This window comes from Nicotiana tabacum, chromosome 8, assembly GCF_000715075.1.
Source record: "Nicotiana tabacum cultivar K326 chromosome 8, ASM71507v2, whole genome shotgun sequence".
In the NCBI taxonomy this organism is placed as follows: Eukaryota; Viridiplantae; Streptophyta; class Magnoliopsida; order Solanales; family Solanaceae; genus Nicotiana; species Nicotiana tabacum.
The window spans coordinates 103,670,140-103,692,243 of record NC_134087.1 but is presented as its reverse complement, the minus strand read 5'-3'; the positions used below and the strand labels follow the sequence as shown (position 1 = coordinate 103,692,243).

General features: G+C 37.7%; 2 protein-coding genes across 2 annotated transcripts; both read left to right on the top strand.

Moving 5' to 3' along the window:
- Window positions 1-464: 464 nt before the first annotated feature.
- On the top strand, window positions 465-15,101 carry LOC107791740 (uncharacterized). Its single transcript, XM_075220500.1, has 6 exons — window positions 465-549; window positions 11,467-11,558; window positions 11,660-11,786; window positions 12,793-12,902; window positions 12,980-13,169; window positions 14,662-15,101. Exons 1-6 carry the CDS (start codon window positions 465-467, stop codon window positions 14,940-14,942), a joined length of 885 nt encoding a protein of 294 aa, XP_075076601.1. The 3' UTR covers window positions 14,943-15,101.
- Window positions 15,102-16,557: 1,456 nt separating this feature from the next.
- LOC107791741 (high affinity nitrate transporter 2.4-like) lies at window positions 16,558-18,970 on the top strand. Its single transcript, XM_016613860.2, has 3 exons — window positions 16,558-17,469; window positions 17,619-17,734; window positions 18,116-18,970. The coding sequence occupies exons 1-3, from the start codon at window positions 16,660-16,662 to the stop codon at window positions 18,780-18,782; spliced, it is 1,593 nt and encodes a 530-aa protein (XP_016469346.1). The 5' UTR covers window positions 16,558-16,659; the 3' UTR covers window positions 18,783-18,970.
- The last annotated feature ends 3,134 nt before the right edge of the window (window positions 18,971-22,104 follow it).

The window sequence follows — 22,104 nt, the reverse complement described above, 5'->3', positions numbered from 1 at the left end:
TACTGGTTGACAATGGGTCCAGCGCGAACATTTGTCCTCTGTCCACCTTGAACAAGCTGCAAGTGGAGGATGAAAGAATTCACAAGAACAATATTTGCGTTCAGGGGTTCAACGGTGGGGGTAAGGATTCAATCGGGGACATAGTGCTTGAGCTCACAATAGGGCCAGTTGAATTTACTATGGAATTCCAGGTGCTCAATGTAGCTGTTTCGTACAATCTGTTGTTGGGATGACCCTGGATCCATGTGGCCGAATCAGTCCCGTCTACTCTGCATCAATTAGTCAAGTTTGAATGGGATCGATAGGAAATTATTGAACACGACGAAGATAATTTGTGTGTGCCCAACGGTGCCATTGTTCCGTTCATAGAGGTTGACGATGACAAGGGACCATGGGTTTATCAGGTTTCCGACACAGTATCGGTAGAGAAAATTCCGGAAGTAAAGTGCGTGCCAACTCCAAAGATGGCTGCAACATCACTTATGGTGGCTGTTGAAATGTTGAAAAATGGTTTCGTACCGGGCAAGAGATTGGGTGTGTCTCTGCAAGGTATTGTGTAGCCAGTTTCTCTTCCAAAGAATTTGGATACTTTTGGTCTGGGGTTCAAGCCTACCGTTGCAGACGTGAGAAGAGCTAGAAAAATGAAGCAGAAAGCATGGACATGCCAAAGCTAATCCTGCGTCTGTCCAGATCATTCGTCAGGCCGGGTATCAGGAAGCAACTGTTGTCAAAGGTCCCTGGACAACTGATTGGTGCCGATGGAGACTTGGAGAAGGGGTTTGAAAGGTTATTCTCCGAGGTTAACATGGTTCAGGCTGGGGAAGGGTCAAGCAAGGCAGATGTGCAATTCGTGGGACCACGTGCAAAAATCAACAACTGGGAAGCTACTCCTCTTCCTACCCGAAGGGAGTCTTAGTAGTGGGTTTTGATTTTCTTTTAGTTGTTTGGATTATTCCAGGGTCTGTAATTCAGATATTATGTTCCGTCCAGTTGGATGTGTTAAATCCCTGTTATCTTTATATTCAATGAAATGCAATTGTTCCTTTTCCTTCATTTCTTCTAATTTTATTTTTGTTTTCCTCTTTTGTATAGTTTTTTTATGCTGATATCAATGACATGACATGCAAGAGGAATCTTCGGCCCAGTTTTAAAGGCCAATCTAACTCTGAAATAATAATGCAAGAAATTGAGTGTGATGACGAGTTGGAATTTGAGGATGATGAGGCCTATGAAGAAATTAGTAAAGAATTAAGTCATTTTGAGGAAAAGCCCAAACCTAATTTGAACGATACAGAAGTAGTTATTCTAGGGGACCAAGATAATGTTCGTGAAACTAAAGTAAGCGTCCATCTGGAACCTCAACTCAGGGAGGAGATAATTAAAGCTCTATTCGAATACAAAGATGTTTTTGCATTGTCCTATGACGACATGCCGGGTCTAAGCACTGATTTAGTGGTATACAAGTTGCCCACTGACCCGGCATTCCCCCCTGTCAAACAGAAGCTGAGAAAAAAGTTCAAAACGGATATGAGTGTAAAGATCAAAGAAGAGGTCACCAAGCAGTTCGGTGCCAAAGTCATTCGGGTCACCCGGTATCCCACTTAGTTAGCCAATGTTGTGACCGTGCCGGAGAAGGATGGCAAGATCAGGGTGTGTGTCGATTATCGGGATCTCAACAAGGCGAGCCCAAAAGATAATTTCCCATTGCCGAACATCCATATCTTGATTGATAATTGCGCCAAACATGAGATTGGCTCTTTGTGGATTGCTATGCCGGTTATCATCAGATCTTAATGGATGAGAAAGATGCAGAAAAGATGGCATTCATACGCCGTGGGGAACGTACTGCTATCGGGTCATGCTATTTGGCTTGAAGAATGCTGGGGCAACATACATGAGGGCAATGACAACAATACTCCATGATATGATACACCAGGAAATTGAGGTGTACGTGGATAACGTGATCATGAAGTCTAGAAAGCAGTCTGACCATGTCAGGGATCTGAAGAAGTTCTTCCGAAGGTTTCGTAGGTACAATCTCAAGCTTAATCCTGCAAAGTGTGCTTTTGGGGTGCCATATGGAAAGTTGTTGGGGTTCGTAGTCAACCGTCGAGGCATTGAATTGGACCCATCAAAAATCAAGGCCATCCAGGAATTTCCACCTCCGAGGAACAAGACCGAGGTGATGAGTTTGTTGGGAAGATTGAATTATATCAGCAGGTTCATCGCTCAGCTCACGACAACTTGCGAGCCAATCTTCAAACTGTTAAAAAAGGATGTTGCGGTCAAGTGGACAGATGAATGTCAGGAGGCGTTTGATAAGATAAAGGGGTATTTGTCAAATCCACCCGTGTTGGTCCCGCCAGAACTAGGGTGACCTTTGATTCTATATTTGACGGTATTGGACAATTCATTCGGCTATGTATTGGGTCAACATGATATCACTGGCAGGAAGGAGCAGGCCATATATTATCTCAGCAAGAAATTCACAACGTACGAGGTCAAGTACACTCATCTTGAAAGGACATGTTGCGCCCTAACTTGGGTGGCGCAGAAGCTGAAACATTATTTGTCATCTTACACTACCTATCTCATATCTCGCTTGGATCCCTTGAAGTATATATTTCAGAAGCCTATGCCCACAGGGAGGCCTGCAAAGTGGCAGATCCTGCTCACAGAGTTTGACATTGTCTAAGTGACTCGAACTGCAATGAAAGCACAGGCCTTGGCAGACCATATGGCCTAGAATCCGGTTGATAAAGATTATGAACCTCTGAAAACTTATTTCCCCGATGAAGAGGTGATGCACATTGATGAGTTGGAGCAAGTTGAGAAGCCGGGATGGAAACTTTTCTTTGATGGGGCTGCAAACATGAAGGGCGTGGGGATATGAGCAGTACTTATTTCTGAAACAGGGTAGCACTACCTTGTTACGGCTCAACTTCGTTTTTACTATACCAACAACATGGCGGAATACGAGGCCTGCATTCTGGGTTTCAGGTTAGCTGTGGATATGGGTGTCTAGGAAGTCTTGGTCTTGGGTGACTCAGACCTCTTGGTGCACCAGATTCAGGGAGAATGAGAAACACGGGATTTGAAAATCATACCGTACAGACAATGTTTGCATGATCTTTGTCAACGGTTTCAGTCGATAGAATTCAAGCATATCCCAAGGATCCATAATGAAGTCACCGATGCTTTGGCTACTCTGGCATCAATGTTACATCATCCAGATAAGGCTTATGTGGACCCTTTGCAGATTCAGGTCCGTGATCAGCATGCTTACTGTAATATGGTGGAAGAAGAACTTGATAGGGAGCCATGGTTCCATGATATCAAAGAATACATCAGGATAGGGAATACCCGGTACAGGCCATAGGTGATCAGAAAATAACAATTCGACGATTGATAAGTGGATTTTTATTCAGTGGAGGGGTATTGTACAAAAGAACTCCAGATCTGGGATTGCTAAGATGCATAGATGCTAGATAGGCCACAACTATCATGACTGAGGTACACTCCGGAGTTTGTGGACCGCATATAAGTGGGTACGTTCTGGCAAAGAAGATTCTCCGAGCAGGTTATTACTGGCTCACTATGGAACGAGATTGCATTAGTTTTGTGCGTAAATGTCATCAGTGCCAAGTGCATGGAGATTTGATTCATTCTCCACCATCTGAATTACATACAATGTCTGCACCATGGCCTTTTGTTGCCTGGGGCATGGATGTCCTTGGACCAATCGAGCCAGCAGCATCAAACGGACACAGATTTATTCTGGTAGCCATCGATTATTTCACCAAGTGGGTTGAAGCGAAAACTTTCAAATCTGTGACCAAGAAAGCAGTGGTCGATTTTGTGCATTCAAATATCATCTGTCGGTTTGGGATTCTGAAGGTAATCATCACGGACAATGGTGCTAATCTCAACAGTCATCTGATGACAGAGACATGTCAGCAGTTTAAGATTATACATCGCAATTCCACCCCATATCGCCCTAAGGCGAATGGAGCAGTCGAGGTAGCCAACAAGAATATAAAGAAGATACTTCGAAAAATGGTGGAAGGTTCTAGGTAGTGGCACGAGAAGCTGCCATTTGCATTGCTGGGCTATCGCACTACTGTCCGTACTTCAGTAGGAGCCACCCCTTATTTGTTGGTATATGGAACGGAGGCAGTAATACCCGCAGAAATGGAAATCCCATCCCTTCGGATTGTCGCTGAGGCAGAAATTGATGATGTTGAATGGGTCAAAACCCGTTTAGAGCAATTAAGTCTAATTGATGAAAAGAGATTGGCAGCAGTGTGTCACGGCCAATTGTACCAACAGAGAATAGCGAGAGCATATAACACGAAGGTACGTCCACGGAAGCTCGAAGTGGGTCAATTAGTGTTGAGACGTATCTTGCCTTATCAGGCTGAAGCAAAAGGAAAGTTCGCCCCAAACTGGCAGGGGACATTTGTTGTAACTAGAGTGTTTTCCAATGGCACATTGTATTTGACAGATATAGAGGGCAAATGTGTAGAAATGACTATCAATTCCGATGCAGTCAAAAGATACTATGTATGATTTCTTTCTTTGATTGTACTTGTTTGTATTTGGCATATTTTGAAGATTGAAATGACGAAGGCATTTTGTTCTGCTATTTAAACACTTTATCCCTTGTCATCCCTTTTGAGTCTTATTTATTTTCTTTCATACCCCTCTTTCGGGATCAACGACACAATTCAGAAACGCAAGTGCGGAGGATAAGTAAGTGAAAAGAAAAAGAAAGAATCAACAAGAAAGGAAAAGGAGAAGAAAAATGAAAAGAGAGAAGAAAGAGAAAGAAAAGAAAAGAAAAGAGAAAAGCAAAAAGAAAAAAAGAGGAAAGAAAAAAAAAAGAACAATAGAAGAAAAAAGAGAGAGAGAAAATAAAAATCACAACAACAAAGTAATTTCTATGACATGAACTACATTCGACCTGATTCCTTTTAAGGATACATAGGCAGCCTCACGGTTCGGTCCCATCAAAACAAAACTCCAAAAGTCCCCATGCAAGAAACTAGGGCAGAAGTTGCGGTTGTTGTAAGAAACTTGATTCCGAAAGTTGTAATTCTAACCTGTTTGAATCGTTTTGAGCCTTTCATAACCTTTCTTTCTAACTCTGTCCAAAAGCCCACATTACGATCCAAAGAAAGACCTTCTGATCAGTCTTTGAGAAATGCCAAGTCGAGCAGGTCAAGGTAATTCATGTCAGGGGCAACACTTTGGTTCAATCAGGAAATATAAAAATGAGAGAGTCTTATTGGTGAAAACCTTCACAGGCACCGTAAGGCGACGGGAGCTGAGAGAAATAAAAATGAGAGAGTCTTATTGGTGAAAACCCTCACGGGAACCTTGAGGCGAAAGTGAGTTGAGAAGGGAAATGAGAAAGGTCTGTTGGTGGAAAACTGTTTCAAGGCACCGCAGGATGAACAAGGTCAAGGTTTGGGCGAAGTAATCAGATCATGGAAATTCTGAGGCAACAAAGTACGGCAACTGAAAGTTGATGGGTTGGACAGATTGGGCCGATTAATCCGAAATGCATGTCATGATCATCGGTACCAGCTGTTCCACTCAGATAAGTTTCTTTTTATTTTTCCTTTTGTAGCAATCATCTGGTTTTGGATTCTTCTTATCCTTAACCCGCAAAGTCATTACGTTTCATTTTCTTTGGGTTTATTTGTCTAAGATGTTTCAATGTCAGTCTTGTCAAAGCAAGTGAAAAGGATTTCAAAGCTCACTACCAACTTCCAAAATTGCAAATCACGGAGTGGTCAGAGCATACTAAGGACAACATGATGAACGGGGGGTACAAGGATTCACCGGAAGTTTCATCGGTAGAATGGTTGGTGATGTCATGGGAGACGCAAAGGTTCAGATAAAGGGGTCAGAGGCAAAACAACAACATGGGTATAGAACACTCGGTTCATCAAAGGTCATGGGGTTTGAAAGTCAGTCAGAAAGTCAAAGTGGTTCAGGGCATATTCGAGGAAGCCAGTCAGAACAAAACAATGCAGCGGAAAGATCTTCAGTAAGAATGCCATCATCTAACCACCATTTTTAAACTAACAAAATTTTTCTTTGATTAAAACAAGGGCAAGAAATTTCGATTGTTTCGGAGAAACACTCCGTGGAGAAAGGCAGTCATCAAAACAGGTTTGATTTTTGATTTTCAGGACCCTTCTGGAAAATGGGACATAGTTTAAAGTTCAGAAATAGCATAATCTAGCATAAATGTATCCCAAAAGAATATAAGTTAGCTTAGAAGTTTACATGTTCGAGATAGGATTCAACTAGGAGTTTTCAGGACCCTTCTGAATAATGGGACTTAGCTTTAAGATTTCGATTAGATAACAACATTTAGCATAAACTCTGCTGTAGGGTAGTATAATTCAGACATGAAAGTTGTCACCCTTAAGATAAAATTTGACCTTTGATTTTCAGGACCCCCATGGATAATGGGGAGTAGTTTAAAGATTCTCTTAGATAGCAAGATTTAGCAGAAGTCACACCTGTAGAAGATATAACTTAGATTTAAAATTGTCGTTTCGTTAAGAGTTGTTAGGACCCCCCCTGAATAATGGGACCTAGATTTCAAATTCTTAGTGATACTTGGTAATATGATTTAGTTTTACACTCACATCTGTGCCCAACCACCAAACCGGGGCAGAAAAGTTTCTTTGTTTTGTCTATTTTGTTGAAGTCAGGAGCCTGACTGGAGAACAAGGAATACATTTCAAGTCAGCAGTCAGGAGCCCGCCTGGAGAACAGGGAATACATTCAAGCTTAGCAGTTAGGAGCCCTCCTGGAGAGCAGGGAATACATTTCAAGTTGAAGTCAGGAGCCCGCCTGGAGAACAAGGGAGTATAATTTAAGTTTTTAGCGTTCAAATTCTTTGTTTTATCTATTTTGAAGTCAGGAGCCCGCCTGGAGAGCAGGGAATACTTTCAAATGAAGCAGTCAGGAGCCCGCCTGGAGAGCAGGGAATACTTCCAAATGCAGCAGTCAGGAGCCCGCCTGGATAGCAAGGGAGTACCATTTAAGTTCTAGCTTTCAAATTCCTTATTTCGTCTAAGTTGCAATCAGGAACCCGCCTGGATAGCATGGGAATACATTCACATTTTGAAGTCAGGAGCCTGCTTGGAGAGCAGGGAATACGTTTCAAGTCAGCAGTCAGGAGCCCGCCTGGAGAGCAGGGAATACATTTCAAGTCAGCAGTTAGGAGCCCGCCTGGAGAGCAGGGAATACATTTCAAGTTGAAGTCAGGAGCCTTCCTGGAGAGCAGGGAATACATTCAAGTGCAGCAGTCAGGAGCCCGCCTGGAGAACAAGGGAGTACCATTTAAGTTTTAGCTTTCAAATTCTTTGCTTTGTTTATTTTGAAGTCAGGAGCTCGCTTGAAGAGCAGGGAATGCATTTCAAGTCAGCAGTCAGGAGCCCGCCTGGATAACATGGGAATACATTCACGTTTTGAAGTCAGGAGCCCGCCTGGATAGAATGAGAATACATATCAAGTTCAACAGTCAGGCCCCACCTGAAGAAGGGGAAAACATCTTAGTTTACAATTCAAGGTGGCAACAAACGGATGTCTCCGGGAGAATGGAGGACAACAAGGCAACAAGAAACACAAGAGCAAGTTTGAAGATATAGATAGGACTTTTGTAATCCATAGATCATAGTCTAGTCTAGCTTTTGTTTTAACATGGTGTAATAAGAGGGTTCAGTAAGTAGTAGCAACAACAACAGCAACAGCGAAATCACAGCTTCCTGGTAGTCCCAACTACCAAACATTCCTGAACTATACTGACCTGATTCCTTTTTAGCCAAGGATATGTAGGCAACCTCGGAAGGAGGGTGCGGTCAAATCTTTCAAAAATGCTTCCCACGGAGTATTCAGACGGGCAAAAATCGCTCGTATCCGCTCACTTTATCTTTGCACGAAAACTCTTCATGTTTCCTGGCAAAGAGGGGCAGCTGTGAGCAAGTGATTTTTTCCCTACATGAATTACTCCCATAAATTCAAACAGAATAATTTCTTTTCATTTTTTGGAATTTTTGAGGATTTTGTGGCATTTTCTGATAATTGTTTGCATTTGTCTATGCATATTTATTTTATTTAATAAACGAAAAATACAAAAATATGTCGCATTTGCATTTAGGATTTAACTTTGCATTTTTGAATTAAGTAGTAAATTAGTTATTTTATAAGAATTGAAAAAATCACAAAAATAGTTTAATTGAACTTTGATTTTGAGTAATTTTCTTTTAATTTACTTTTAATTAATTGTGATAATCTTTAATTAGTTTTAATTAGTGTTTTTTCAGGTTAATTAGGTCCTAGGATTTAATTTAGATTTTAATTTATTTTTGGAAAAAAAGAAGAAAAAGAATTAATTGAAAAAAGGGAATTGAAGAAGTTGTTTGGGCTACATTGTCCTAATTTACCCATGGCCCAATATTTCTTCCCCAAAAACCAGGCCAAACCCGGCCCATAAATCCCCATACCCGTCCAATACCCGGCCAACCCGCCTGCCAACCCGATCCGTTCCCCAAATAAATCGATGAAACCTACAGGAGATGAGCGGATGAGCCCTAAGCCTAAACCAACGCGTATTGTTCGTCTTCTCCAAAATCACTCGAACCAAGCCCCAAATTCAGTCCAAATTCGGGCGAGTGAATCCCAAATCTCACCTCACGCGTTTCCCCTCTCTCCCCATCACCATTTCTAACGGTTTCTAATACCAAAGATTCTCTTCTCCTCTCACTCGCTCGAATTTGAGCTATATCTCATGATTGGAAGGTTCTGAGAACGGGGAGGTGGATGAGTGTGAGGCGTTGGATCGATTTCACTTAATCCAAGCCCCACATTCATCAAGGGATTTGTTTTCAAATAGGGCTAGTTCCGATTTCGAGTGACAGAGAAAATTTTCGGAGTTTGATTTTTGGAGAGAAAAGATAAAAAAAATCATTTTAGTTTTCCTTACTGGCTTGTGCATTTTCAGGTGCGATTCTGGGGAGGAAGGTGAAAATTTCAGTCTCTTTTGCTATGTTCTGTTTCAAAGTCCGAAAAAATCGAAGAAGAGTTTTTCCATTATTCTTCTTCGATTCCCTTCAAAAATAGAGACGAACTGAGTTGAGATCGAGTTGACCGTTCGTGTTTGAGTTCGTAGTTTTTGCATCCTAACGCATTTGTATTCGCTGTTCTTCGAGTTTTATTGTCAAATTCACTTGTATCGGGTTCAAGGCAGAGTTAATCTAATTTTTTTAGGTACCGACGATGTCTCTCGGTACTTTAAAAAAAAAAAAAAAAAAAGTTATCAATGCAGTCAATCCTACTGCATTTACATAATAATTTGAATTTCGTTCTTACAGTACCGATGGACTTCCGTCGGTAATTTAAATATATAATCTTATAGATAATTATTTTGTATTTTTTATTACAAAATATCGAAAGAGACTGTCGGTAAGTCCCTCAATAAGTATTTACTTAATTATCTTAGTGGTTGATTAGCCTATTTATTGAAATTTACACTAAGTGAAGGTAATACACTACTTAAAAATATATTAGTGGTAATTAGCTTAGTAATTTATAATCACACAAAGTAAAAGTAAATTTGTAGTATCCTTAACTACATAGATTAACCTATACATTAATAATTACACACCAAGAAGAAGTGTATTAGTTGTTTCCGTAAGAAATATTAGTGATGGTTTATCTTATAAATTGATAATTACTGTAAGTAGAAGTGTATTAATGCATGATGTCCTTAAGTAACGTTAACAATTAGTGAACTAGTGGTATCCTTATATAAATAATGTTAGTGATTGATTAGCCGATACATTGATAATTATACACTAAATGGAAGGGTATTAATGATATTTGTGAGAAATGTTTGCGATTGTTTATCTTTAATTTGATAATTAAAGTGGAGGTTTATTAGTGGTATCGTTAAGTAATATTAGTAGTATTCTGAAGTAACGCTAGTGATTCATTAGCCTATACATTGATAATTATACTAATTAAGTATGTATTAGTATAGTCTTTAAAACTATTACTGATTCATTAGCTTATGCATTAAGAATTACACTAAGTAGGAGTGCATTAGTAATATCAGTAAGAAATGTTAGCGATTGATTAACTTATAAATTGATAATTACATAAAGCAGATGCATATTAGTGGTATGCTTAAGTAATGTTAATGATTGATTAGCATATCTATTAGTAATTACACTGATTAAGTAAAAGTTTATCAGTATTAGTCTTAAGAACTATTACTAACTGATTAGCTTATACCTGAGAAATGTTAGCGATTGATTTGGTTATAAATTGATAATTACAAAAAGTAGATACGTATTTGTGATATTCTTAAAGTACACACACTCTCTCACACACACACATATATATAGAAGTGTACTGGTAGTATTCTTAGTTCTTACACTCAGCAGAAGTGTATTAGAAATATATCAATAAGAAATGTTAGCGATTGGTTAGCTTATAAATGGATAATTACAGAAAGTAGATGCGTATTAGTGGTATCCTTAAGTAATTTTAATGATTGATTAGCCCATGTATTAATAATTAGACTAATTAAGTAGAAGTGTATTAATAGTATTCTTAAGAACTATTACTGATTGATTAGCTTATACATTGAGAATTACACTAAGTAGAAGTGTATTAGTAATACCAGTAAGAAAAATTAGTGATTGATTAGCCTATACACTGAAAATTCTACTAAGTAGAAGTGTATTAGCAGTATTCTTAAGAAATATTACTCATTATTTAGTTTATAAAATGATAACTACAATAAGTAGAAGTGCATTAGTGATATCCTTAAGTAATATTAGTGTTTGATTAGACTATTAATTGATACTTAACTACGTGAAAGTGGTTTAGTAGTAATTAGCTTGTAAATTAATAATAATATTAGCTTATGATTTATTTTAAATTATTAATATTAATTTCATTGTTAATTAATGCTAAAAGATGAATTACATTGAAAAATATTACAATTATGGGCATAATATTTTCAGAAACTTAAATATTACACATAAATTATACAGTAAGAAGAATTTTATGTTAGGTTTTTGTAAAATATTAGTTTGATTTTCATTGATTCATAGTAATTTGTTAGCTAGAATTTAATTAATTGTCAATTTGATATTTTATATAATAATTACATACTAGGTAATTTGTTAGGTATGGTATTTGGTATTTTTTTTAAAATACCGAAATATTAATGCCGTACCGAAATAAAAGATGAATTCCCTTGAAAATATTACAATATATATATATATTATTTATTACATAAATATAGTTGTAAAATTTTACTTCCCTTTATTCTTAGTTATTTTTTTAATATCTCCCACCTTTTATTTTCACTATACGTTCCTTTCCCCCCATTTTTTTGGTTACCCGCTTACACCCAGTTGTTTCCCTTTTTAGTTTTAGGTAAATCAGAAGGGGCAGACATCAGACCTGCAACGGGATCTTCTTTAATCGATCCGGAACAAGGGCAACTTCCTCAAGCAGATACTGTAACACACATCCATATAATCAATTGTCACCATTTACTTACATCAATCTAAAAGCAACAAAAGAAAGCACCAGTCGTTTCCCCTTTTAGTTTTAGGTTTAGAAATCTAAAATCCATCATTTTCAAATCTTACTTCAACTTAGACAGATCATAGACAAATCTCTCCAGCTCTCTCGCTGTGAGTTGCACCTGGTTTCTAGCTTTTGCCTTCTCTCGCGGTTCGCAGCAGGTACGATCTCGATCTCCCCCCTCTCTCTATCTAGCTATCTATATTCTGCTCCTCTTCTCTGTTTCATCTCTCTCTCTCTCAATCTTCTGCTCCTTTTCTCTGTGTGTTTATCTCTTTCTTTTTAAATGTTTGGTATATAAGTTATTATTGAAAGAATATGTGCACAAGTGGGTTAGGGTTTTTGATACAATCAAAATTACTGAAAGAAGACAAAGGTGATTGCAATATTGTAGTAAAATTGAGTTCTGATACATTAATTTTTATGTTCTTTTGGTGGTAAATTATCGTTTCTTTGCTCTCAATTTCCTTTTTTACTTGATTCTGACGAGTCATCTTTATCATGGAAATTGTCCTATTGCTTTCATTCTATTGCTCTAAGAGGAAACAATATTAATGTAATTTTGTATGTTGCAAAATTTATTAGTATTAATATTGGTTTACTGTTTTATTTTTAAGGTTACTAATTTATACAGTACTTACTACAGGCAATCTGTATTAGTCGTAATTTATTGTAATATGATAGTGTAAAGTCTTATACATTATCATTTACTCCTATAAAATTAGATCTGTTTGAGTTTTCTTTTCTTTCTTCCTCCTTCAATTATATCTAATATGACAGAGTAATATAGAGCAAGAAAATATTATGTAGAAAATAATAAATTTATTGTTTGTATATGTAGATATAAAATCGTATGTGGATGTACGATAGGAATCTTCCTAATCGGCGGGGTTTAAGAGATGATTTTGTACAAGGTGTTGATGAGTTTATTAATCATGCTATGTAATTTAGTCAAAATAAGGGGATGATTAGGTGCCCTTGTGCGAAATGCAAGTGTAGAAAATGGTTGAAACTAGAGGATGCTAAGACTGATCTATATAGTAAGGGCTTTATGGATAATTACTATGTGTGGACTAGTCATGGAGAGACTGAGGGTAGTGATGATAATTACTTTTTTTTTTTTCTAACATTACTTGAATTTATTAACTCTTTTTGTTTCATTTGCAGAAGCTGCTCTTAAGAGACCCACGAAACGTGATGAGGTTTGGAAGAAGACCCACACAAAAAGCAAAATCGGGGAAGAAGCTTGGGTTGAGCCACTGGCTGAGGAGGCTTATGTAAGATCAAGATTAACTTAAAATTCTTTTATAATGAATAATGATTGTTTATATATAAAATTTCACTTTTAATGTAGAACAGGTATAGAGAAGCAGTGGAAGAGCTCGCTAGGAGTCAGCCGACCGATGAGCAAGGCCAGTCAATCATGCCATCGGAGGAAGAAACTCTCCCATTGTGGTTGAACGTGGTTGGAGGCGTGCATAAGGGTAGAGCATATAGCCTTTCCTCCGAGCGCAATTTTCATTGCCTCGCGTGTGGACTACAAGGTATATACTTTTTGGTTAATAAGCTCTTCTTTTTGTTAGCTGTATTTCGGAGTCAGTTAAAAGAATAACACATTCTGGAAATACAACCTTTTGATTTCATGTGTTTACATGTATGGTTCAATTCGGTTATCAAAAAATATATGGCTTAGATAATTGTAATGTCTGTTACTTCAATCAGGTTTTTTGTAAAGCAAATATTGTGAATTAAACCATAATGGAGAAGATGCTGCTATTATTGATCAGTTTCATAGTAGGACTCTGACCGAGAACAATTGATGTAGGATATATTTTCTGTAATGATAACGATGACAGTGATATAACATTGTTCGACAACTATTTATATGTATTGACTAGATGATCTGAGGAGCTCAATGTGGTGGTCATATTGATGGCTTGCTTAGTTGAAGTACAGTTTGCTAACTTTCTTTAGGCAAAGTGGTTTAGGAAGATACTATCCTCCTTTAACTAGGCTTCACTATTTTTGGTAGTAGTATTAGTAGTAGTAGTAGTTGGATGGACTGTCTCTCTATCTATTTTCAAGAACCTCTGTTCTCGGTCTGTCTTTTTTGGTGATTCTGTTTAGTAATATCAGTTTTATTGACTTCATTAGACATCTGGTTCCACTCTACATGCATATAAATTGACTTCCAATGAATTTACTCTGAATCATCAAGAAAGATGACCCTTTTTCGCCTACAATCTGGAATGGTTTGCTCAATTTTTTCGATATTTGCTTTTAATCCATGAATTTGGATTTCCCTTTCTTGAATTCTTTTCCAACTTGCTTAATATTTTACGAATTCTGATGCGGAAAAAGATTGACTAACTACGAATTATTTTTGTGATGCAAGTCGTTAAAATGTTGCTTGGATAATGTTATACTATAGAGGTTATGGGTGAGGCAGTGATTCTTCTTGAATATGTGGAGATCTCTTTACAGATTTTCAATCTACACTTAACCACATGACTACAATTATTATGACTTATCTAAATGCCTTGTTCTGCACTCTTTGAATTGTACTAGTTCTATGATATGCATTGCTGTAAAGTGTTCTTCCCATATCCTTACCGAAAGGAAGGTTGGAGATTCAAATGAGATCCTTATCTGCCTGGAGAGGTTCTTTCAATTGTGGAGTTAATACATTAGAAGCTCTTCACAATATTTTGCCACATATTTAGTCTCTTCAAGATAATTATGAAATTTAGGGCATTCCTCTATTTTTTGTTTCTGTTATCTCCAATTATTTCCAGTTCTCACTTCCCTGAATTACTCTAGGAATTTGACCTTGCCATTTTGTACTAACTTGGGTCTTTATGCTTGTCTGATAGTATGTTCCTTGGTTGAAAATGCTCATGTTTTCTGTTTTTGATGCTTCCGTGTAGTGTAGGAATCAGGAATGTTTAGTCCAAAGTCATTGCATTGCCTTAAAATAGTGTTATTCAATTCTAACTCTTCGTGTATCTTTTTCACTTCTCTTTTGTGGATTACAAGGTATTGGTACATCCGCCATCGTACAAAATGAGAACCTTGAGAAGATGCGGCGAACGATTCAACAACTTTCTAGGAACTATGCGGATGAACGAGAAAAAAGAAAGCATGAAGAGAAGATTAGAGACGCACTTAGGAATGACATTGACTCCCTCAAGGCTCAAGTGAACCACTTAATCGGCCTGCCCCGCTCTCCGCCAAAAAGCCACATTTATGTAGAGGATGAAAGTGATGGAAATAATACAAATGATAAAGAAGATGAGGGGGAATCCGAAGATGAGTGATTTTATGTTTGGTTGGATTGTTGTTTAGTTGGATGTTAACTTTGAATGTTGCATTTTGATGTTTGGTTGGATAATTTTGATGTTTGATGGGATAATTTGGATGTATGATGGGATAATTTGGATGTTTGGATATAGTTTATAAAGTTTTGTTGTTGTTAAGTTGAGTTTTATTGTGGTAGCATTTTAGTTTGTATTGTAATATTCTGCTGGCAGGTGGTGCAACAAAAAAATAGGCATTGCTTGCCAAAAATGTACCAGATTTATCGCGGGACCTACCGATAGAGTCTGTTGGAATAACTATTCATTTTCAATCCAGAATTCTTAATTAGCGAGGGAGTTCGTCGGTAGACTTGAACCAAAATTTCAGATTTAATTGAAAATACCGACGGATAGCCATCGGAATATGAATTTATTCATATTTTTAATTTTTATATTACTAAATTAAAATTCTAAACTTACCGATGGTGTTCGTCGTTATTATTAAATTATTATTTTTAATTTACCGACGGATATCTGTCGGTATTGATATTATTAATATTATATTATTTTATAATATACCGATGAATATCCGTCGGCAAGTAAAATTATTTGACCAATTGCTGTCAGAAATGTACCGATGACTTTCCGATGTGGTCTGTCGGTAAGTTACCGACGGATTCTGTCGGTACATTTTACCGAGGAAGGATTTACCTACCAACCACTTACCGACGGACTTCCGTCGGTAAAGCCTTGTTACCGACGGACATCCGTCGGTAACTTGCGTCGGTAAACAGGTGATTTTTAGTAGTGTATAACGTCCAAGTTTTCGTTATAATATATATTTTCTACATGTAATAACACTTCATTATAACAACCAAAAAATATCGGAATAAACAAGACTGTTATAAAAAGGTTTGACTGTACTACCTTAGCGCATATTATATGCATGTCTTCTAAGATATTTTCAAGTCCCATAAATAAATTTAATAGTCTTATCTCCTTAGATGATTTACTTAATCCAGATGCCAGTTATTAGAACAATAAAGGTAGACTGAAAGAAAGTAATAAATGACTTTGCTTTTCTAAAATGTCAGATATTACTTAACTAATTCAGTTTGTCAAAACTATAACTATTTCGGACCAGAGCTAATTAGGAATGAAAGAAAGCCAGGAAGATATTGTTTTGTTGGTAAAACAAGAAATATTGTAAATATATATTACAATAAATCATGAAAGCTTAACAAAGCACAACGGTAAAGATTTTACAATGAGTGTTTTTAGTCCATAAAATCTCAGCACCTGCCTTTTGAGGGAATAATTAGATGAATTAAAGTATGATTGATTTGCATAAGAAACCCTGCAAATTGCGAAAGATTGGTTTGATACTTGTACGCCAGAAGGGTAATAGATGTGGTATATAGCACTCCAGCTAATTACCGAAGATACCAAGAATGGTCAGCGAACCTTTGGGATATACCATAAGGTCGCACTATTCATATTCAAATGCGGCGAAATGGATTCCTTAAAATTAATTAATCAAATATTATATCATCAGTTGTAGCCATTGGCAGTCGCTAATCAGTTGGCCTTAATTACATAATCTCAACGCTTTGATACCTATATAAACACTCCCTCTGCATACTTTCCAGGAACTAAACCAAAGTAATACACATCAATTTTACTTTTAACATTTTAATCAATCTTTGTGCTATCAGTTTTTTTTCCTTAAGAAAAAAAAATGGCTGATATTGAGGGAGAACCAGGGAGTTCTATGCATGGAGTCACTGGTAGAGAGCCAGTTCTTGCTTTTTCAGCGGCTTCTCCGATGGTGCCAACCGATACCACGGCAAAATTTTCAGTACCAGTTGATACTGAACACAAAGCCAAGGTTTTTAAATTTTATTCATTTTCAAAGCCTCATGGTCTTACTTTCCAGCTCTCCTGGATTTCTTTCTTCACTTGTTTTGTTTCAACTTTTGCTGCTGCCCCTTTAGTTCCTATCATTAGGGACAACCTTAATTTAACCAAAATGGATGTTGGTAATGCCGGAGTTGCTTCCGTTTCCGGAAGTATTTTATCTAGGCTTGTTATGGGTGCAGTTTGTGATATGTTAGGGCCAAGATATGGTTGTGCATTTCTGATTATGTTGTCAGCCCCAACTGTATTTTGCATGTCATTTGTGTCGTCCGCTGGAGGATATGTTGCTGTCCGGTTCATGATTGGATTCTCGCTAGCAACATTTGTGTCGTGCCAATATTGGATGAGTACTATGTTTAATAGTCAGATTATTGGACTTGTCAATGGAACAGCTGCAGGATGGGGAAATATGGGTGGTGGTGCGACTCAACTTATTATGCCAATTCTGTATGATATAATAAGAAGAGCAGGTGCAACTCCATTCACTGCTTGGAGAATTGCATTTTTCATTCCTGGTTGGCTTCATGTTGTAATGGGTATTTTGGTATTGACTCTTGGCCAAGATTTGCCTGATGGGAACCGTGGTGATTTACAGAAGAAGGGCAATGTTTCTAAAGATAAATTTTCCAACGTCAGTACTCCGATTAATTACTCCTTCCATCTCTTTAAAAAAGAAAATATATATATATATATATATATATATATATTTTTTTTTTTAATTTTTTAATTTTTAAGGGAGAAGAATTTTAGCTAACATACTTCATGTTTCTGCTATATCAGATATTGTGGTACGCTGCAACAAACTACAGGACTTGGATCTTTGTCCTTCTCTACGGATACTCTATGGGAGTTGAACTGTCTACGGACAACGTAATTGCGGAGTACTTCTTCGACAGGTTCTTTTCTTATAGTATATATTTAACTTATGAGTTTAACTCTATGTTACTCGGACTCTTCAAAAATGTTGTTGGGTGCGTGTCGGATCCTCCAAATTTAGTGCATTTTTGGAGGATCCGATACAGGTGCGGCTAACACTTTTGGAGAGTTCGAGCAACATAGATTTAACTTCTATAGACAGTAAAAGATATGTATTAGATCCACAATTACAATATAATTGTCCATATGAAGAGAAATTAGTAATCTGAAAAATAAAACACTTTACTTGCTATATCGAAAAAATGAATTACTAACTAATCGTATAAATTTTATTAATAAAGTAAATATATTTACCTATATATAGCTCCCTAACAGAATTTAATTTGTGGAAAAACCTACAGATTTGATCTAAAGCTTCACACAGCGGGAATTATTGCAGCGACATTTGGTATGGCTAATTTATTAGCTCGTCCATTCGGAGGATTTTCTTCAGATTACGCAGCCAAAAGATTCGGCATGAGGGGTAGACTTTGGGTCCTTTGGATACTACAAACACTCGGAGGAGTATTCTGCGTCCTGTTGGGCCGTTCAAATTCTCTGCCCATAGCCGTCACATTCATGATCCTTTTCTCTATTGGTGCTCAAGCTGCTTGTGGTGCAACATTCGGTATTATTCCCTTCATTTCTCGCCGATCATTAGGTATAATCTCAGGAATGACTGGAGCTGGAGGAAATTTCGGTTCTGGATTGACACAACTGTTGTTCTTCACGAGCTCAAAATACTCGACAGCAACAGGGCTAACTTACATGGGACTAATGATCATAGGATGCACTCTTCCTGTGACTTTCTGTCATTTCCCACAATGGGGAAGCATGTTTTTCCCACCAACAAAAGACCCCGTTAAGGGAAGCGAGGAACATTATTATGCCGCAGAGTACACCGAAGCTGAGCGGCAGAAAGGTATGCACCAAAACAGCTTGAAGTTCGCCGAGAACTGTCGATCAGAGCGGGGCAAGCGCGTGGCATCGGCACCTACTCCTCCAAATTTAACGCCTAATCGTGTCTGAGTTTCTCTGATTTGATAATTTTCTCTAAGGGGATGGATGATTGTCAATCTCTTATTGATGGTTCAATGAGTCTCAATAAGTAGAGATTTAAAGAATGTACCCTGAATTTTCTTCTCTGTCTTTTTTTTTTTGTGTGGTTACATATCTGGATTTGAAATTATATACGAAAAATTTTCAAGTACTATAAATTGGCTTTCGCAGGTATGAATTTTTTCTTATTCACATATTTCTTCACGTAATCCTTAAGTTACCTTCTAAAATGGTTAAGCTACAACTCGTGGTATCATTTTTCTTCTTACATTATATGCGACAGAATAAGTCATCTCAAGGTTATATTGTATTCACTTCCTTATTTCTCATACCAACCGAGGAGAAGTTTTATTTTGTGTCTCGTACAACTTACACTAGTTGTATGAGGTTCATTTTTGTCTCACAAATTTGTGGACCCCAATCTTGCACTTCTGGGTCCACAAAACTGTGAGACAAAAAAATTGCCTCATACAACTAGTGTCAGTTGTATGAGACACAAAATAAAATTTTCACCAACCCACAAACATTTACGTTATAAAAAAAATAGTTTGCACGCGTTCACTATGAAATTTATACCATGGACATCCAAAATTATTGTATTACTACCTCTTTTCCCAGAGACGATATTTTTCAATATTATATTATACTTTATTTAAATCTAAAGTATTTTTTTAGTAGTAAAAGTGGTTGAAGGGGTCAAATGTAGAAGTTGCCGGAGCAACTGTGAAGGCATAGTGGAAGATACATTATAAGATAGACCAGGTGATCCACTGGATTCTGAACATATTAAATTCAATTGCAATTTGAAATTTAATCCACAATGAGTTGAAGTCTTATAGATAGTGATGTATTGGTCAAAATCTGATCGCTACGGTCAGCCCATCAGAAATCCCGGCCAAGCAATGAGATAGCGGACGACAACATGGTTTGCTCCAAACCCCGCGCTCACAAAACCCGACAAGTTGAAAAACAACAGTCACGGAACGACAAAGGCAGACGTGGTATGAAAGTCTGAAGACCCGAGAACAGAGGCGGATGTAGTGTGTTAGTTATGTGTCACGCCCCAACTTCGGGAGGCGCGACCGACGCTCAATCGAGTGAACCCAACTGAGCAAGCCTTACCATACACTTCCTACCCACCTCGATATGAATAAAGAAACCATACTTTAGTTTATCCATTTAGACGGGGAAAGACAACACATTCTACATTGATAGTTCATTTTAAATACCACATTAAATCGAAGATGAGTTAGTTTCCAACATCCCCATATAGTTACAATTTATAGGCAACATAAGTTTAGAATTACAACATGGTTCGTAGACCCATCCAACCCCCTTACATAACCCACACATATGTCTACGGAGCCTCTAGGATACAAAAGATAAGTTTGACAACGCTGGCAACAAGGCCCCGACTATACCTCAAAAGTGAAAGTCCACAATACAAAGATATACAATATAGCCCCTTGAAGGAGAAAGGGGCTCACCAAGATCTTGAGAAGAGGGATGCTTCGCTACACACGACCGACACTATCCGCTATGGAGCCACCTACTTTCATTTAAAAAAATGTAACGCCCCCGGCAAAAGGGACGTTAGAACCATGGAATAGTACTAGTATGTATAACTAAATACCATCAAATTAGAAAGAACTTTCATACACAAATAAGGAAATCACATGTATCACTCCAAAGCTTTAAACGATCACAACATTATCAACATGAAAGAACTACACAACCTTCACATCATGTTTCAATAGCCTTTAGTTGGGCATTTCATACTGTTCCACATCGTTCACATTACCACCGCTATCTTGAGCAGAGTCCGATATCGACCCGATCGGCTAGGCCGTCTCCCGGAAACGTTACCAATATTCTATTCACACTTTCCAGTTTCAATCATCAATGCATAACCGTCATGTGTTTATGTCATGGCGTCCGATCACGGCCCGATCATCTAGGCCGCCTCACCGTGGCATTACCATTTTCCATTATTCATCTCACTCCAATCTTTGGTTACACATGTATTAGTTTACCGACACTTGGGGCCACAATTTTCACATTCCGCAATTCACGTTTCACATTGTTCTCATTTTCAACATTAGGTTTGTAATTCAAGAGAGTATGGCACACAAGAGCAAATAAGGTTGTAGGCGTAGATGAGACTTCATGTAAACGGCACAACAACGCACTTCAATTTCAATCTAAGGTCTAAGCATTTCGATACATGATTCATAGTCTTTGCACCTTTTCAAATTATCAAGAATAGCACGTTGATCAATTTGAGACACAGTTTCCATGCATATAAGGTTGCAACACCAAGTCAAGTGAAATAGCAATCAATACAACAATTCAATTAAATCTTACCGTACTCACACAACCAACGATGAAGCTCAATTTCTAAAAGACGGGGTTTTAGCCATACATACCTCAATAAAGCTTTCCTTATTCCTTACAAAATTTCGGAACTTTTAGCACTTCGATCTATTGTGTAAGAATTACAAATTAAACCGAGAATTAGAGACGAGATTGAGATTCTAGCTTGTTTTGAGAATACTATAAAATACTAAAGGTGCATTGTGATCTTAGGCCCTTTTGAGAGAAATTTCAATCATTTTATACCCCAATTGCTTTCTTTTTAGTTCACTACCTCCCAATATTCTATAGTGTGATATGCATGCAAGAAATTCATTTTTATACCCATGAATTACTTCACTAGTGATCTCTTATTGCTAAGCATAGGAATAAGAGCTGAGGTAATGAAGTCTTACCTCTTGGGATGAAGATTTAGGTGCCCTCACTTGATTATCTTCAAAGATTTGGCAAGATTTCATGAAGTAATTTGATGGGAAGCACTTCCCTCTCTATGACCCCCCCCCTCTCTCTCTCTAAAAGCATCAGGAAATATGCTCAAAATGAGCTATAACACCGAATATATCGATAAAGGGTCGGGTTTAAAATTTAGAAAATTGGAGCCCCGAGTCAGGTCTGTGATCGCAAAGTGGAAATGCGGCCCACAGAATGGTCCGCAAAAGTGCTCCCAAAATCTGAACATTCTGTCTGGGTATAAGGCAGAAATGCGGTCCGCATACCCGTTCTGTGGTCGCATAATGCACCACAGAACTGCTCATTGCAAAATCCCAAGGAAATTATGCGACGACTATGTGGTCCGCATATCGGTTATGCGATCTCATAATAGACCACATATTTAACCTCAAATTTGACTAACACACTAACTCACTTTGCGGTGAGTATGCCCCCTATGCGGTCTGCATACCTGATATGCGACCGCATT

Excerpts from the sequence above, each read along its gene's own strand:
- LOC107791741 (XM_016613860.2), top strand. The coding sequence starts at position 16,660 with ATGGCTGATATTGAGGGAGAACCAGGGAGTTCTATGCATGGAGTCACT. Across the intron at positions 17,470-17,618 it reads CTAAAGATAAATTTTCCAAC|ATATTGTGGTACGCTGCAAC; the intron begins GTCAGTACTCCG and ends CTGCTATATCAG. Across the intron at positions 17,735-18,115 it reads GCGGAGTACTTCTTCGACAG|ATTTGATCTAAAGCTTCACA; the intron begins GTTCTTTTCTTA and ends AAAAACCTACAG.
- LOC107791740 (XM_075220500.1), top strand. The coding sequence starts at position 465 with ATGGCTGCAACATCACTTATGGTGGCTGTTGAAATGTTGAAAAATGGT. Across the intron at positions 11,559-11,659 it reads AACTTCCTCAAGCAGATACT|AAATCTAAAATCCATCATTT; the intron begins GTAACACACATC and ends TTTTAGGTTTAG. Across the intron at positions 13,170-14,661 it reads CCTCGCGTGTGGACTACAAG|GTATTGGTACATCCGCCATC; the intron begins GTATATACTTTT and ends GTGGATTACAAG.